Below are 17709 nucleotides of genomic sequence, written 5' to 3' on the forward strand. Positions count from 1 at the left end.
CTATGGCGGGCACTTCTACTTATATGATCACTTTACTTAAGATCACAGTAAAGCAAATGCTTTTGTATTTTTAAGATCACCCACAGCTTCTACAGTATTAGGCACTTCAGTTTTTATGAAATTGCGATGTTCCAGAATTTCATCTGGAGAAGCAATGGCACCCCACTCCAGTACTCTTGCCTGGAAAATCCCATGGACGGAGGAGCCTGGTAGGCTGCAGTTCATGGGGTCGCTAAGAGTCAGACACAACTGAGCGACTTCACTTTCACTTTTCTCTTTCATGCACTGGAGAGGGAAGTGGCAACCCACTCCAGTGTTCTTGCCTGCAGAATCCCAGGGACTACGGAGCCTGGTGGGCTGCCATCTATGGGGTCGCACAGAGTCGGACACGACTGAAGTGACTTAGCATAGCATAGCATAGAATTTCATCATCATCTCATTTTATCAGACATAGCACACAAGTTGTCCATCATGAAGAATCTTAAATTCAGTTAGTATTTAAGCAGATTTTCTTAACTCTTATTAAATTTTTGTTATGTTTCATAGCACTTGTAAAATATTTTTAAATAGTAACATTAATGCTACTATTCATATAGGAAATAGTTTATCCTCTTAAATTTTTATATTTTCGTTGTCTTTTTAAAAACAAAAGTGGAGTTTATATCCACTTGTCTTCTTTGTCTTAAAACATTGTTTTTGAATTAGTATTATTTTTGCAATTTTGTTCTAAGAATATTAAAACTTTGATGGAAGATAAACTCAGGTGATCAGGATGTTGATTCAGGTGTACTTGGCATAGCAGTTCATTAACTATGTGTTAATTATCCATGATTACTCCTGAAAAGCTATAGTGGCTTCATCTTTTAGGTTGCTTCATTAAATCATTAATTTTCTTGGTGGTAACTAAGCCTGACATAAAATTAAGTCATCTCAGTCTCCACAGATTTTTATCTTCCCATGATGTCAAGAGCATTGAGTTAGTTAATATAGAGTAATGCAATTTATTCCATGCATATACTGACTTTTTATTTTAGAATTATTTATATTATTTTGGCTTATCTGATATTTAAGTATAATCTCATAAATGTGTATCTTTTAATTAATCATTTAATGTTGTAGCTTACAATTTGTATTTGCTGTGTAATAAGCCCATTTATGTATTTGAACCACTTCTTATCAACAGTTCTTTGACCCCTGGCTACATGAAGCTGCTACAGTTTATCCAGAACATTATTTATAAGGAAGGATTTGATGGATCCAATCCCCAGGTATTGAGAAACTTCAAAACCTTTTTATAATCATGTATGTAATGTTGTTTTTAAACTCTCTAGGGCTAGAACCAGAAGGGCTTAGAATAATCAACAGTGAGCAAGCTGTTTCTAAACACAGAGCATGTAAATAAGCAGAATACATGCAGCCTTAGTTTGACTATAAATGTGTGCTTTGAATTTTTGCTAAGTTCTCAGTGGATACACAGAAAATGTTCATATGCATTGTCAACATGAATTACTTTTAAATATGTATTTGTAGTGCCTGAAATTAATAAATAACATAGCTTGAAAATTACTGTTAAATTTGCAGGACTTGTATTTTTCTATCTTAATTTTTTACAGTTATGTCACTCAGGCCTTAATTTTGAATTACGAGGTTCAAGATTTTATTTATTATATTATGCTTTGAGTTGTCTCATTGCATAAAATATGCATTTTTTATTTGCTACATTAAAATATTTTATATCTTAACTATTTCTCTGTAGCTCTATTTTTTAAAATTTCCTCTGGATTCCTACCATTAAAAATGTTCCGGTTAGTTTAACTTGAACAAAATGAGGGAAATTTTATTTCTAGATATCATGCCTTTCACAATTCTTCCTCAGTGATTTTAATTGCTATTGCTGCTAAAAGATTTGCATTTCATTTATATTATTTTAGCAGAATTATTTCCAGAGCACCATTATTTTTGTTGAAGAAGACAAAAAAGCCACAAGTCTTATTTTTGGCATTATTAACCACACTTGCTCTTAATTCGTATCATAGATTTTTAAATATTCTTTAGCTTTATTGCTATATTTAACACATTGTCCATGGCAAAAGAAATACTTTTAGAATCTGTTTTGATCATCAGTTTAATAGCAGGTTGAAAACATTTATGTGTGTATGGTGAGGCACACATTCATTTATAGATGGTCTTTCATGAATGTTACAGTTTTTGTGACAGCCCTTGGTGTTTAGTACAGTTTTATTTTGGTCGTTGTTGCTCCATTTTTGGTCTAGCTAAGATTTATGGGCTCCATGTCTTCTCTTTGGTGACAGTGCCCGTCTGGAGAGGTAAATTGGTCCCTGACAGACACCTCTCCCCACGCGCTCTGGTAACTATGGAAACAGGCATGTCATAACAGTTCCTGTGGTACATTGTGCAGAGCTGCTGCTCTTGTAGGATGACACATCTTCTAAGAGCAGGAAATTTTATAGAATGCAAAAAAAGCAAAGGCAATAAATACCCTCATACTTAGATATATAAGTATGTACACACACACACATCCAAAAAACCCTTAAAAGTAAGCTATTATTAGGATGGAATGAAAAGCTTTTCTTACTTGTTTCTTTGAATATGAATTAACACCATTTTAAGTAAATGATATTTTATGAACATTAATAGACAACAAACTCTGTAACTTTCATAAAGATTAAACAGGGTTGAGAAATACATTTTTATGGTGAGTACCAGGAATGCTAAAAAATAATTTTAATTAAATATGCCAATAAGTTATTATAAATATATTTCCTGTTTTATTGGAACTAAAATATAGTTAGTGAATTTGTATATTTTTGAATTATGGATTACATCATTTGCTAAATTACCTGGTCTGTTTATCTGTCTCAGAAACTTTAGATGACTTCCAGAAGCCACAAAAATACATCTATCAGGCACTACTTCAAAAAATATTATTCCTGAGTCAAAATAATATCCTGACACTGAAGTAAATCCTACTTTTTAAAAGGATATTTTCATCTTACTTTCTCTGTCACAGCATTTTCAAATAAACTAGTTGGGAGTCAACAAATGGACTCTAAGAAGCAGAATATTATATACTACTGTATAATTAATACTGGTAGTAAGTAAAGTATTGTAGCTTATCTGTAAAGATATTTGGAGTGGGAACATTTACAAATTGCTGTCATAATTTTATTTTTCATTTTCAGATATCTAAGAAATAATACAACAAGTGAAATTTGAACATTGATTTTTACTTAGAGTATCAGATTAACTATTTTAGATCTTCTCAAAGGAATAAGTTTATTTATTGTTCAGCTGTCAGCAAAAGTTTATTTTTTTAATTTTATTATGCCTCACAGTATGCCCCATTATTATATGGTATAGCAAGGAATTATATGTTCCAAACAACACAGGAAATTTGTAACTCAGCCTTTGTTTTTACAATACTGTCATATTTTTAAAACTATAAATGTATTATCTCTGCTAAGTATTATGCTCAATTATGTTCTAATGTGCTATGTACCTGCTTCACTTTATCTATCACTCATTCATTCTCTGGCTTAATCTTTTCATTCTTCCTATACGTGTATATCAGTGTAACTGTCAAAGTCACTAAACTGTGGTTGTCCTGATCCTGCACCTGACAGCAATTTTGTTATAAACTTGTATAAACTTTGTGATACAACAGTAGTAGGTAATGATGACTGTGGGTTAAAATACCGCTGACCTTTCTGAAATGTTGACAGGGTACACAGTATGATGCTGCTCTCCTTTTACCATCAGATTTCATTCTAATATCTAGATTTTGTTTGGGAATTTTTTTTCCAGGTTGCTCATTCTTTTAGGTGTCTAACTTATGCTATAGATCATGAGATAGCAAGTTTGGGGATGAGAATATGAACCTTACTCTTGCCATTTTGTTTGAATTCTGAGTTTCTAAGTAATACAGAAAAATGAATAACCTGTTATATTTCACAGATACTTCACAGGAACTCATCAGAAAGTTATTTATACTTCTAACATATACTACATTATTTTATTCAATACAGAAACACAAAGAAAGCATTTTTTATGGACTGTTGAGGATCACAACCTAGGGTATCATATTGTCGTCATACCCTCAAGGCAAGCAGAAAGGAAACTGACCCAACAGCCTTGATATTGTCATTGTGCCGTAGGTCCTTGAAGTCAAAAAGTTTTTCTCAAATGTGCTTAGACTAAATTCTTCCGTTTTAAATTTCATTCTCATAGTTTTATACAGGCTGTTGTATCACTTTATATATTTGAGGAATTATATAGTCTCATAGGGGCTTCTGAGGTTGCTCAGTGGTAAAGAATCTGCCTGCCAGTGTAGGAGACACGAGAGACTTGGATTCGAACCCTGGGTTGGGACGATCCCCTGGAGGAGGAAATGGCCTCCCACTCCTGTATTTTTGCCTGGAGAATCCCAAGACAGAGGAGGCTGGTAGGCTACAGTCCATGGGGTCGCAAAGAGTCAGACAGAGCTAAGCACACACGCAGGCATGCATAGGCTCATAGAGCAATCTTCTGTTCTATCCTTTTTTTTTTTTAGAGATGAGAAAACTAGGACCTAAGTAACGTAAGTGTTTTGTCCAAAATCATGCATAGCTATACAGTGCATATTTAAAAGCCTCTGTTTTACCTATCTTACTAACTACTGTCTTCTTAGGTTTTCCTCTTGTAACATTTCAATGTTTTATTCATTTTCCCTACTTGCTTTTATCAATAAATCATCCTTGAAAAGGAATACACAAAATCACTTTCATAAATTTTATTAGTGGCATTTTATAGCAATAGCATGTTTAGGATCTTGTTTCATCAGAAATCGGTTCTAAAGAGGCATGTTCCAAATCTTTGCTTTAGAAAAATAAATCTTATTTTTCCTGTTAGAATTGTAATGATTTTCCAGTTATTTCAATGTGCCAGGTTTTGCTAATAGCTCCTTCCTTTGCCTGGAAATTTTGCTGAATTGCTGAGGAAAGCATTTGCAAAACATTTGTCTGGTTAGAATAACCCAAACAGTAAGATTTATTATAAACTATCTGCTGGCAGACATTTATTGACATTCAAATTAGGTTTTACTTAATGGTTTTTCAATGCTCTTTTCCCAAGAAATATCATTAACTGTTATTCTCACCTTAATGTCAATGGGCTAAAGTTCTAAATGTTCACCTGTTTTGTGAAAAGTGTCAAATTATCATAAAAGTAGCTTCAAGAAGAAAAAATTGAGGCAAGTACAAAATGTTAAACACCAAAAAATACATTTTTAAACTTTTTCCAAACAGAATAGTAAGCAATTAATGTGATAGAATTCATCTGAGAAATAGTGAGCACTCTGTAGTTTGTTGTAAAACAGAATTTTATAATACTAAGAATGGCTTGTGCACATTCTAGTTTAGATTCTCCTTATTTTTATCTGTGATTTGTTATGTATTACTTTAATTGCCTCAAACATAATTCTTAGAGTAGTCACTGTTAAAATTTAGAAACAATTAAAGGTTTAAGGCCTGTGATACTCAATTTTTCAAAAGGAAAAAGCACAAGAAAAAAATAGTTCTGCTATTTTTTATAGTACCATAATCTGAAAGATCTCCTTTATATTGCCTTATTATTGATACTACATGAAGTTTTTTCCCACATCTGTTGACATTATCTCTCAGATCTGTTTTGAATAAAAATAAGAACTGGCAGATAAAAGTAAAAGAGGTATCCTGTCATTTACTAAAACTTAATGTGTTTACTTCTCTCTCACTTTCCCTTAGAAAAAACAGAAAAACATTTTAAGAATAGGAATCCAGAATCTTGGTTCACCTTTGTGGGGAGATGATATTTGCTGTACAGAAAACTGTGACACGAGTCACAGCCTCACGAAGTTCCTCTATATACTCCGTGGGCTTCTGCGAACCTCTCTTTCAGCTTGTATCATTACAATGCCAACACACCTTATCCAGGTAAGAATTGCCCAAAACTGCTTTCTCCCAACTCATGGGTCATTGTTAAAGAGCAGTATATAAATGCTTTATAAATTATTTTCACGTGCCGTTTGTGTAAAAGAGATTTTAGATGCTTAAAATGCCAAAGCAGCAAGATATCTTTTAAGATTATTCAGTTCTTTAGTATCTATGGTTTTAATATACAGTGAGTATATGGTAACTTCATCTTTACTAATTTTATTATAATTTTTCTTGAATTTATTGTAAACTTGCTAATATCATTGTGACATGAGGTTAATTTTGCTGCAGTATCTTTTCATTGATCATAAAACCAATCTGAATATAGATCTTGAAGAGATATTTTTACACCTATGTATCAGCAGCATTATTCACAAGACCTAAAATATAGAAGCAGCCTGACTATTCACTGACAGCTGAATAGATAAGCAAAATGTGGCGTATCCATACAACAGGTTATTATTCAACCCTAAAAAGGAAGGAGATTCTGATGTGTGTTACAACAGGAGTAAATCTTGAGGACATTTTGTTAAGTGAAATAAATCAGTCACTGAAAGATAAATACTGTGAATCCATTTATATGACGTACTTAGAGTGGTCAAAATTATAGAGACAGAAAGTAGAATGGTGGTTGCCAGGAGCTGACGGCAGGAGAGGATGAGGACTTATTGTTTAATGGGTATAGAGTTTCAGTTTTAGAAAATGGAAAGAGTTCTGGAGATAGCTGGTGGTGATGGTAACACATTATGAATGTATTTAATACCACTTAACTATACACTTTAAAATGGTTAAAATGGTAAATTTTACATTATATATATTTTACCATAGTAAAAAAAATGGGGACGAAAGAAGCTGATCTGCATAAGAGTGGTCCCTTTCTTGCCTCTTGTTCAGATATGTGTGTGTGTGTATAAATTATTCTGAAGCTATACTCTCAGAAAAAGAAACCGATCTCCCCAGGGAAAGAAGGGTCTTTGTAAGATTTCTTCATCGGTTCAAAAAAGTTCTTTTCCTAAGAGTATTCAAATGGCAAGTTTGGAAGTATTTCTACAGTGAGTGTGTGTGTATGCGTGTGCAGTATACACATATACACTATGTGTGTGTATAAATATAAACTGCAACATGATACTAGAAATAACTGAAATATCTGCTGTAATGAAGGGAATGTGAAAGTCAAAATAACTAAATCACTGAAATCACTAAATCTTTTCTGATGAACATAATAAAACATTTTGATTTGGAGTAAACTATAGCAGAGAAGTTTTGAGGTTTGTTTTACTTCTCTAAGACACAGCAATTATAACAATGAGAGTAACCAGCAAGCGCTTTAGGTCAGTACCTAACAATTCTTATGGAATTTTTAAGTAAATGCTATTATTGTCTCCATTTTACTTATAAGGAAACTGAAGTAAAGAGAAATTAAGAAATTAGATCAAAGTTAAATACTTGAAAAACTATAATTAGAACCCAGAAAATCAGATTCTAGAATCATAGGAAAATAAGGGTTCACCTAAGCTAGGCTCCTGTCCTTGGATATGTTAAGCATTATCCCTGTTTTACAACTGAGATCTGAACTTAAATGACATATTCAAGCAAGTCAAAGAAACAAGGACTATATACTTGGTGACACTCCAGAGGTCCATGAGAACTTTACATTTAGTTAAATTAACAGAAATATAACAGATATAGTTGAAATTTGGAGGTCTATAAGAAGTCTAGTGCTTGAATAAGAATAGACATATAAATTAACAGAATAGAATTGAGAGTTTAGAAATAGACCCAGGCATCTATGCTCAACCAGTTTTCAACAAGGGCGCCAAGACCATTCAACAGGAAGAGAACAGCTTTTGAACAACTGGCAAGACCACTTGATAGCTATAGACAAAAGAATGAACTTTGGACCCTTACCTCATGTCATACACACAAAATAATTCAGAATGAATCACAGACTTAAATTTAAGAACCAAAACAATTATGAAACAAATATATGTATATATGTGATTTTAAAATTTATTCCAAGGGTGCCTATGCAATAAAGAAGAAAAAGAAAAAAAAAATTTTAAGCCATTTTTGGTAGTGATCATTCTTGCTTTTTCGAGAAGAGATTCCAAACCTGTTGTGAATGTTTGTGACAGTGATTCCTCTAAGCCTCTGTCTAAGGGAGGAGGAGTAATATTATAAGACCTTAGATCATCCAGTATTCACCACTGATTAAACAGTGGTTGAGATGATAAGGTGAACTGGATGTCTGAACATTAACCAGTGTTTGAACTTTGGTATTTTATAGATGTTTTTAACTTCTTATGTTACTGAAAAAGATATAATTTAAATTATACATTTTAAAATACCAATTAAGAGACTATTTTGAAGTAGAAATAGGAAATATGGTCAGACTTTGGTGATAAATACACCAGTCTCTTCCCTGAACAGTTTTGCCTAGCTATCATATAGTAGTCTTGTAGTCGTAATACCACTGGAGTTATAAAAAAAAATTCCTTGTTCTTTGAGCATGACACCTGACCATTTTTTTAATCCAAATACATAGGAGAAAATATAAAACTTAACAGTTTGCTAAAACCAGTCATGATATGCAATAAATAGCATATAAAAGTCTTAACTCTTAAAGACTGGCAAGGAAAATCACAATGTTTAGGCTAAGAGAATAAAAAGTACTTACAAAGCTAATTAAGACATATGCATATACAGAATCAGGAAGCTGTGCGTTTGTTTAATAAGAACTTACACTGGTTTCTGTAGGCCAGTTGCAGTCCTGAGATCTTTTCAAATATTAACTCATTTAATCCTTATATATCATCATCATTTAGTCCTATATTATTGGTACTGTCATTATTTCCATTTTATAGATAAGAAACAAGAGACTGAAAATTTCAGTGACTTTCCCAAGATCATACAAGTAGTAGAATGGCAAGATTTAGATCTAAGCAGGTCCCCCTTCAATTACCACACTCAACTACCCTGCTATTCTGCTTGGTACTAATGAAGTACTAAATAGGGCCAAAATTAAGAAGCAAACTGTGCACAAAGTAGCATTCAGTGATAGAAAGAACCTGGGCCTTGGAGAGAGACAGACCCAATTAGTTGCATGGTTTAGTCAAGTCTAACTTTCTCAGCCTCAGCTTCTTCTTTTCAAAAATTCGGAACATTAGCAATAACGTGGACTGACCCAGTGCTGGCACTTGGAAGGCACTCATTATATGTTAACGACTGTCACCTTCACTATTGTTACTTAAACAGACCTCCAAACTTGAGAATTTGAACAGAGATCGGATTCGAAAACTAAGGTATGTAAGTGCATCAAAGCAACAGATGTCTTCAGCTTTCTGCCTCTTTTCATGAATGACATAGACAAGATCTTCTCACAGGCAAGACAGGTTAGAAAGCATGGCTGAAGTCAAACGGCCATTGAAGTCTTAGTAACATCCCCTTGTTGTAACATGACTCTTTTTAACATCATACAGTAGCTTCCTCTCAATTATGACCAGTGCCACCCCTGAAGACTCTAATAAGTCAAACTTTAAATGGTGATTGAATAATTTAGCTTATTCAGTCAACAAATATTTATTGCAGGTACTATTCTAGGCATCCATGGGGATACAGTAGTGAATAAAACAAGCAAGGTCCCATCCTCCTGGAATTTTTTTCAATGTGAAAGATAGGATGGATGGAGCAGACGACTCGTATATGTATGTGTTTTGGATGCTTGAGCTGGATATTTGACAGTAAAGTGGATTTTTGCAAGAAATAGAAATGCAGTTTGATATCCTTGGAAATAGTGTCATATAATTAAACACCTATAGGTAATAGAATTGTGACACCTTTATTTGAATATGTTACATTAAGTAACACTAGATTAAAAATACATAAAATATCTATTCCTCTTAGACTGGAAAAACAGCCAATCAGTGTTCTTACTTTGGTTATTAGCATTCTGTCAGACTTGTACAGTAATGATTAGTTACCCTTTATTGTACTTCTGGCATGCTTCCCGTGTTTAATTTCATTGTCGAGAAGGAACACATAGTTAAGGAAATTACAAAGAGGGGAAAAAGTTAAAATAGGGAAAATAATGACACAGATTCAAAACTGATTTTAACATTGTTATAATAAGACTTTTGCAAGTAGAGTGAAAAAGAATTGTATTTGAACTATTTTGTGTTCAGCCTCACAACTTTGACCTTGATATAGTCTATTTCCTTTGGGTTAAAGATTATTTTCATCACAGCACAGGAAATAACAAGCATACATTGAAACAAATGCGTAAAAATAAATTCTAAATATCTGTTAGGTGAAAACACTAAAATTATTCATCAAATATAGTATGATTGACTTAAAATATATATACATGTATAGTCCCAAACAGTTTTCCCTGTAAGTGGTGTTATTATTCATATTGTGTCTTGCTAGAATACAGTTTTATTATCTACCCAAAGACACTTTATTAAAAATGTATGTGAAAATGGCCAAGTTAAACACAGACTTTGTTATATGCTGGACTGTGGAGTAAAGTGTCATTAGAAGGAGGGAAACTACGGACGGCTCCCCTATATTCCAGCATTACCCAGTTCCCAGATCCCTGCTGTGTAGTTGTTCCACTCGCCAAGAAGCCTGTTAAAGAGCCCCCAAGAGCATGTGTACAGCCCTCCATGTTAATAGTTAATTGGTGAGGATGGCGAGATGAGAGGACAGCCGAACATGTGGTCTCTCAGACTCAAGCCGTAGACAGACCTTTAGTTATAATAACAGCAGCTGCTCACATTCTCACAACTCAACTGTTCAAAACTCTGTTGTCGAGTGAAGGTTGTCGTGGATTGAAAAAGAAAGAGGAAAGGTTACATCTAAGAGAAGTAATTAAAACCCTACCTTGAAACTCTTCCTTCCTGTTATCTTAAGTAAGAGAATATTATTTCATCTTTGACAAACTTAAGTATAAATTTCCATATTATAGGTTGTTATATTTCAGCTACATTGAACATTCTGCTGTTTTTTTTTTCCCCATTTACTGGTAGAAACACAAATGTTTGTACACCATTCGAAATTTTTTAATGAGGTTTTTTTTTTTTTTTAACACAGTGATAACTTTGAAGCTGTTACAGTAGAATACTGTTTGATTTCCATATCTGGCAAGATACAGAACTGTAAGGTTTTCTGGTCTTATTATAAATGAGAACTGGCTTACTAGTAGCGAAATTTGTTATCCATTTCCAAATTATACAAATATTTTGTGCCTTTTAAATTAATATTATTTTTATTTCCCAGTGACAGTTCTGCTTAAGAAAAATGGTGACCAATAACATTTATTCTTTTCGGAGATAGAAACTTAGGTTCATGCCTTATTATGACTATACTGATGATGTGAAAAGAAAATAAATTTCCCCTAGCTTATGCATTTTATTTTCACAATCTGTGACAGGTTGTTCTTGAGTTATGTTTTTTATTGATTGAAATTACTTTTACCTGAAACTGTCAGGAAATAAATATCAAAGCACTTACAGTTGTAATTAAAATAGGAAAGGTTATTTTTCTATACCTTTCTCACAGCTTTCCTTTCAAAAAGAAAATTTACTTTTCATCACTGCTAATCTGTTCAAGCTGTCACAATCTACACTTCCAAGGAATTTTTAAATATAAACAACCCAATAAATTTCTCCTTAACTATAATAATGCAGGAATGGAAACTTCCTTGACATTACTGATGATAAAATATGAAGTAAGATTTTCTCATTCTGCCATAATTCTTAGTATTGCAAGTATTTAATGTATTTGCTATTGATCATTAGTTGGTAAACTACTTAAACCTTCATTTATTCAGAGCAGATTTCAGGTTTGAAACTGGCCTGTAATATATTTTTATTGGTCATCATTGGCACTTGGTCAATAATAGACTATTCAGTTTCTATCATATAGCCACTATTTTCCAGCAGTTTGATCTGTGGAATTTCCCTCCCCCTACCCCACCTCCAGCTATGTCACTGCAGAAACCTATCACTGACATTAGTTTGCTTGAGGAAAATTCATTTTCTGAAGAAAAGCAGGAAGCAAGGCCCTTTTTATATATCTCTTAAAAATTGAGTGGAGTTTTATTTAGTGTGTTATTTTAACTGATATAATTTCAAATATATCTTCTTTAATATTAATATATTAAAAACTTTGAACTCACTGAAGTGAATCATCCAGTATGTTGCAGTGTAGAGAAATTCAGAACAGACATTTTCACATCCATAAACTTTTGTGTTCATGCTGAGTATTTTAGCAACTAAACTCTAAGTCAAGCAATGGACAACTTTGGAACTAACTACTAATACGGGATTATGAAATGTGAACTCCAGTAACCTTGTGAATTTCTCTCAGTGTGAAATCTTTTATTCTTAAAACAAACTAAGAATAATTGTATGGTAAAGGAATAACAGACTCTTGTGAGTTTAAAAATATAACATTTTGAAAATATTTTTATGTAATTGTTGCTATGAGCATCATAATAGAAAGGCATAACAAATATTAAGGATGAAAATTACAGATTTAATCTCTTGATCATGACTATCAATTACTAAAGGATAAAGTCAGATTTTCTGGGTAACAAATTTTCATACTCTCAACTAAGAATCTGCCTTTATTTTTCTAGACCTTCTCAACTAATCTGATATAGTTTGTAAGAAATAAATATTTTTAAAAGTTTAAATAGAAATAATTTTTAAAAGTGAAATGAATCATGTTAAAATCATTTTAATTTTACATCATATGTGTCAAATTCCAGTCTTTGAAAATTTTGTAGCTTCATACAAGTTTGGTTGGGTTGTAAGCAGAGTCTGTTATTTTTTTTACAATAACAAATAACAGAACTGTGTTTCAGCTATACTCCTATACACTTGGATTTACAGATTTTTATAGCTTATATTTTATATTGCACAATATAGTATCTGATTAAATTTTAAATCAAATCTTAGCTTGTATTCATTATACATATATATCTGATTTACTTTCTTGGTCAAGGATATTTGAAAGTTTTTACACAGATAATCTCCAAATTGCTTATAAGTTTCTGTCTATATAGAGAATTAGGAGCAATGTATCTGCCATTTGGTCTTAATATCAATATGCATATTAAATAAGGACAGCATACTTAAAATTCTCAGTAAGATCCATACGTATCTTCAAAAGAAAAAAACATTTAGAAACCTCTTATTATAATTAACCAAAGCATATTCAATAAGGCATATAATGAAAAATAATTTTGGTTTTAAAGACTTTTTTTGCTTTGCCTAAAATTGCTTTATGAAGTTTTGGTTCATATAACAACTCATACCATAGTACCTTATAGTGGTGATGGTCATTAAAGTATTATTTAGAGTCAAAATTTTCAAATATATCAATGATAGAAATAGTGAAATATCTCATCACAGTATGGAGATTGAGTCATCTGTTCAGGCATATGGAATCTTTGGCTGCTGGACTGCATAGTCTTTATAATGCCCAGTGTCCAGGCGTGGACACAACTGTTCTGGGCGCAGAATCGGAAAGGGACTCTGCATTTTTTCTCCTTGAACATAGTAGAAGGGAAAAAAGGGAAGGGTCCTTAACATTATTTTTATTATAGAGTCTACTCTACTACATCACTTTTTTTTGTATACAGAAAAGAAATATAACTTTATTTAATTTTGTATTTATTTTACAAATAGAATTACTAATACTAAGCTTTTTATCTTTAGTGTTACAAGCTTTCTGAAAAATACCTGTAAGAAAATGCAAGTCTTGAATTATTCCTACTTATATACTTGCATGCATACCTTCCCTTAAAGAAAGATTACTGTCTTCAAAAGAAGGGTGCTACTTAGTTCTTAATACTGAGACAAAACATGCTTGTAATGAATTATAATTTAAAGCTGTTTAAGTACCAGGTCATATATTATATCCTAAACATTATATTTTAGCCCTTTGCTATTAATTGCATTATTATTACTATATAAAGAGTTCCTGCTTCTTTAATAATGTTTTCACACCCTATGTAGTTAATCTTTAATGTTGGGGAGGATAGGGGGAGAGATTAAATTAGCCTTGTAACCTCTCTCTCTTCCCGGTTGATGATGGAAAATAAAAGCTCTTAGCCACAAAATGTAACACTTAGAATTAATATTTAATTAGACTAGCAAATTGTACACTGTGGCTGAAAGCTTCCAAAGAGTTGTTAGTGCCACAATTGACCTACAGGTTTAATAATAACTCACTTCTAGAAGCAAGTGCCAGTTCAGCATAGTAGAGCCACTGTAAGAAAGTCCTGAGAGATTAAAATCAGCAAACCAAATGGCAGGCAGGGATTCCTGGGATGGAGCCTTCTGGAAAGCTGGGAGCTGGAATAGCTTTTAAGCCAGGATTCAGATGAGAACAGTGGGTGAAAAAGCTGATCCCTCCTGTTCTGGGAGCTTCTGGTTGTAGGCCAAAATCTTAGAACAGATTTTTACTAAATGTTTTTGCTGCAGCTATTAACTTACATTGAAAATCAAACATTGAATAATTTTTCTGTAAAATTTAACAAAATTTTTGTGTAAACATTAGTTCTTAATTTCTTAACATATTAGTACATAATATCTGTAAACTCAGATCATTAGATTATCAGATAGGTTTGGCGCTGTACATCTATGCTGTTTTGCTGTGACATGCTGTTTCCTTGTTCCCTGTATAGTTGATTTATATGGTTCATTTCTATATTATTTCATTACAGGGCATTATGCAGTGCCTGAGAAAGAGATTGTGAAGTCTGTAGCCCAAGAAATTTTTTTTCCTTCCAGAAGGTTTATATGTCAATAAACATAAATCAAGTGCATTTTTAATTTTTAAAGATGGACTATAAAGGCAGTGCTATATTTGTTTATGCTTATATTGCAATTAAATTATAAGGTAAATAATTGGACCTCCTGGTGAAACATTGGATCCTTACATCTCTGGGAAATTAATCTGGTGAAAAAGATAGGATACCATGAGTTTGAAAATGTGCAAATACAAAACAGCCAACTAAAAAAAAGACACACCTTACATAATTTATTGGTTTTATCTTAAATAATTAAAGGAAAGCTAGTCATTAGTTACAAATTCAAGCAGGTGAGAACCTTGCCAGCAGAGGGAGTAGTCCTGTCTTCCGTCAGGTTCCCATCACTTTCCCACCTGCCTCAGCTTTTTTCCCAGCCAGTCTCCCATCTGGACCTGGCTCTGTCAGTCTGTTCCTGATGACAGGCTATAATTTTATACTCAATATGGGATTATTCTAAGCTGATTTTAAACTTTAGTATCTTTAACCTACCACTGCATCCCACACATCAGCTGGAGGCTCTGTTTGATATTTGGATATCAGCAATTGTTTTTCCAGGCAGGGTGTGAGCTTTTGGACATCCGCGAATTGCATTTTAAGGGTTTCATGTGTAAAGCAGTGAGCAAAAAATTTCTGATATAGGAAGTTACTCATAAAAGATTTAACAAAACAAGCAAATTTCCATGTGAATAATTTCTATAATATGAAACTAGATATATAGTTTATTAAAACTAAAATTAATTTTTAGTATTGTGCCATTAACTGTTCAGGCTATTCATTACAGTGTTTTGTTCAGTCCATTTATAAGGGTTTTCAGAATGCATAAGTTTTTTAATGTTTAATAATAGCATACTAAAAAATAAAACTGATGTAAAAAAATGTTCTGCAAAAGCGTGTAGTATTTGAGACCAGTGTACATGTAAATAATACTTCTGAAAATAACATCATGTGTTATTTTAAAAATGCTTCAGTTTTAAGCCAGCAATTTCACACCAAAATTTAGAATATTAGTATTTGATCACATAGAAAATATACAAAATACGGCTCCATTGCTTAATCTTAGTAAAATTTGGCATCATACTCAGCAGTTTCTTTTGCCCTTGAGGTAGGCTACTTTGTGGACATGTTTTAAGCATTAGAAAAAGGAGCCAAAATATGTTTGTTTTATGATTTCCCTACATGAATATTGGTATACAGTACAACCAAAAAAATGTTGGCAGTTATAATGTTTTAATTTACAAAAGCTCCTCCATATTTTAAAATTGTGACTTTGAGTAAAGTTCAGTATTAAATCTATAAAAGCTTAATTTAATACCCTTACTAATATATTAATATTATATATTAGCATACTTTTTAATAAAATTATATTCTTTCTTAAACTCAAAATAATTATGAATATGACTATTTCCCCACTTTCAATTTTTTTTTAATCAAATAATAATCTAATCCATAGAAGTAAGTGGCAAGTCTGGGGAAGGTGAGGGAAGGCATGTAAGAAGCTACAAACTGTGTAACTGTTTTGATTTTATTATTTCATAAGTTTGATTTCAGTTGAATGGAGAACTTAATAAGCATGGGAAAACAAATACCTCATTAAATATCCCTAGGTTTATCCTTTCATTCAAGCTTGTTTTTTTTTTATTACATGACCAAGAAGATGTTATGAGTTGTAGTATGATTGTGTTTCTAATATCGTTTTTCAGGATATGTTATTATAACTTGAGCTGTTAAGTAAAATACTTGCTTTTCTTGTGGTGATTCCCTCCCCACAGTAGACACACACATCATGTCACGTGGTAGGGTGAAACATAAAGTAGCATAAATATTTCTATTTTAACTTCACTATTAACTTAATAGTGCTGTTGTAGTCCCAAACCTGATGTGTGCCGTACTTGAGTGGAGCTCTGTCCTTCATACGGTGTGCTTTCTCTCTTTCTCATTTGAGTAACCCAAGAACTTATTCTAATTTGAGGCATTGCATAAATACTTTATGTCAGTTGGTTTATTCCTTTCAGGCTTCTTGATAATTAAGTGATTGGTTAATTACTTTTTACCTTTCTTGTTAAAATCTTTCCTGGAAGTATATTTTGTATTGGTGCAAACTGTCTCTTTTATGTTGCTGAGGTAATTAGGTCCCAGTGAGGAGGGAAACACTTAGGGTTTGATATAGTCTGACTGTTACTTAGTTACTCTGAATAAGTATCTCAAGTATTTTTATTAGAAAATGAAGGGAGCTTTTGATGGCAGTAGTTGAATTTTTATTTCTTAAAACAAAGTTCATGATTTTGATTTTATGAGCTTTGAATTGGAAAAGAGCATTAAACTAACCTTCCTTTATTTAAAATCCATTTAATGGATTTGGCGATTCCTAATAAAAAGAGGTTCCCATTCTATACAAGCAAATAGGAAACATTCTATAAAACCAAACAAGAAACAGTCAAAACAAAAACTCTGTGAAGTTTTTCTGTGAAGTTAAAACTGGAGTAAGAAGGTAGTCAACTGGGCATTCTGACGTGCCTTTTTTATCTGCAACATCATTTGACATAATTTAGATTTCCGTAATTAAGAAATTGCATTGCAACAGAAAGTTTTAAGAACCTTTTTTGTAACTTAACACAATGCTATTTGAGATTGCCAGCAAAGTCTTAAAACTCCTGGACCCTGGCTCTCTTCTCTTCTGGCTTCCCTCCTAGTCATGTCTTGGCTACTATCCAGAGCTGACAACTTTCACCCAGGACTGAAGGGGAGATTTGTCTAGTGTAAGAAAGATTTTTGAGTCATCCTAGATTTTCTCATCCAGATGGGCAAGTAGGAGGGGTGGCAGTATCATTGTATATATGTGGGTGATATCATTATGCCATGCATGCAGTGTAGCAATTAATTTACTCATACTTCTGAGTTCCAAATATCCTTCTTCAGATG

General features: G+C 32.7%; 1 protein-coding gene across 3 annotated transcripts in view; it reads left to right on the plus strand.

Moving 5' to 3' along the window:
* The window catches only part of ELP4 (elongator acetyltransferase complex subunit 4), a 257422-nt gene that overhangs the window by 100245 nt on the left and 139468 nt on the right, over positions 1-17709 (plus strand). For all 3 annotated transcript variants that reach the window (XM_070767618.1, XM_070767620.1, XM_019974939.2), the window contains exons 6-7: positions 1184-1268; positions 5781-5969. In XM_070767618.1, the coding sequence (XP_070623719.1) occupies positions 1184-1268; positions 5781-5969 (274 nt within the window). The remainder of the gene's footprint in view (positions 1-1183; positions 1269-5780; positions 5970-17709) is intronic.

The sequence above is a fragment of the Bos indicus genome, chromosome 15, assembly GCF_029378745.1.
Source record: "Bos indicus isolate NIAB-ARS_2022 breed Sahiwal x Tharparkar chromosome 15, NIAB-ARS_B.indTharparkar_mat_pri_1.0, whole genome shotgun sequence".
NCBI classification, from domain to species: domain Eukaryota; kingdom Metazoa; phylum Chordata; class Mammalia; order Artiodactyla; family Bovidae; genus Bos; species Bos indicus.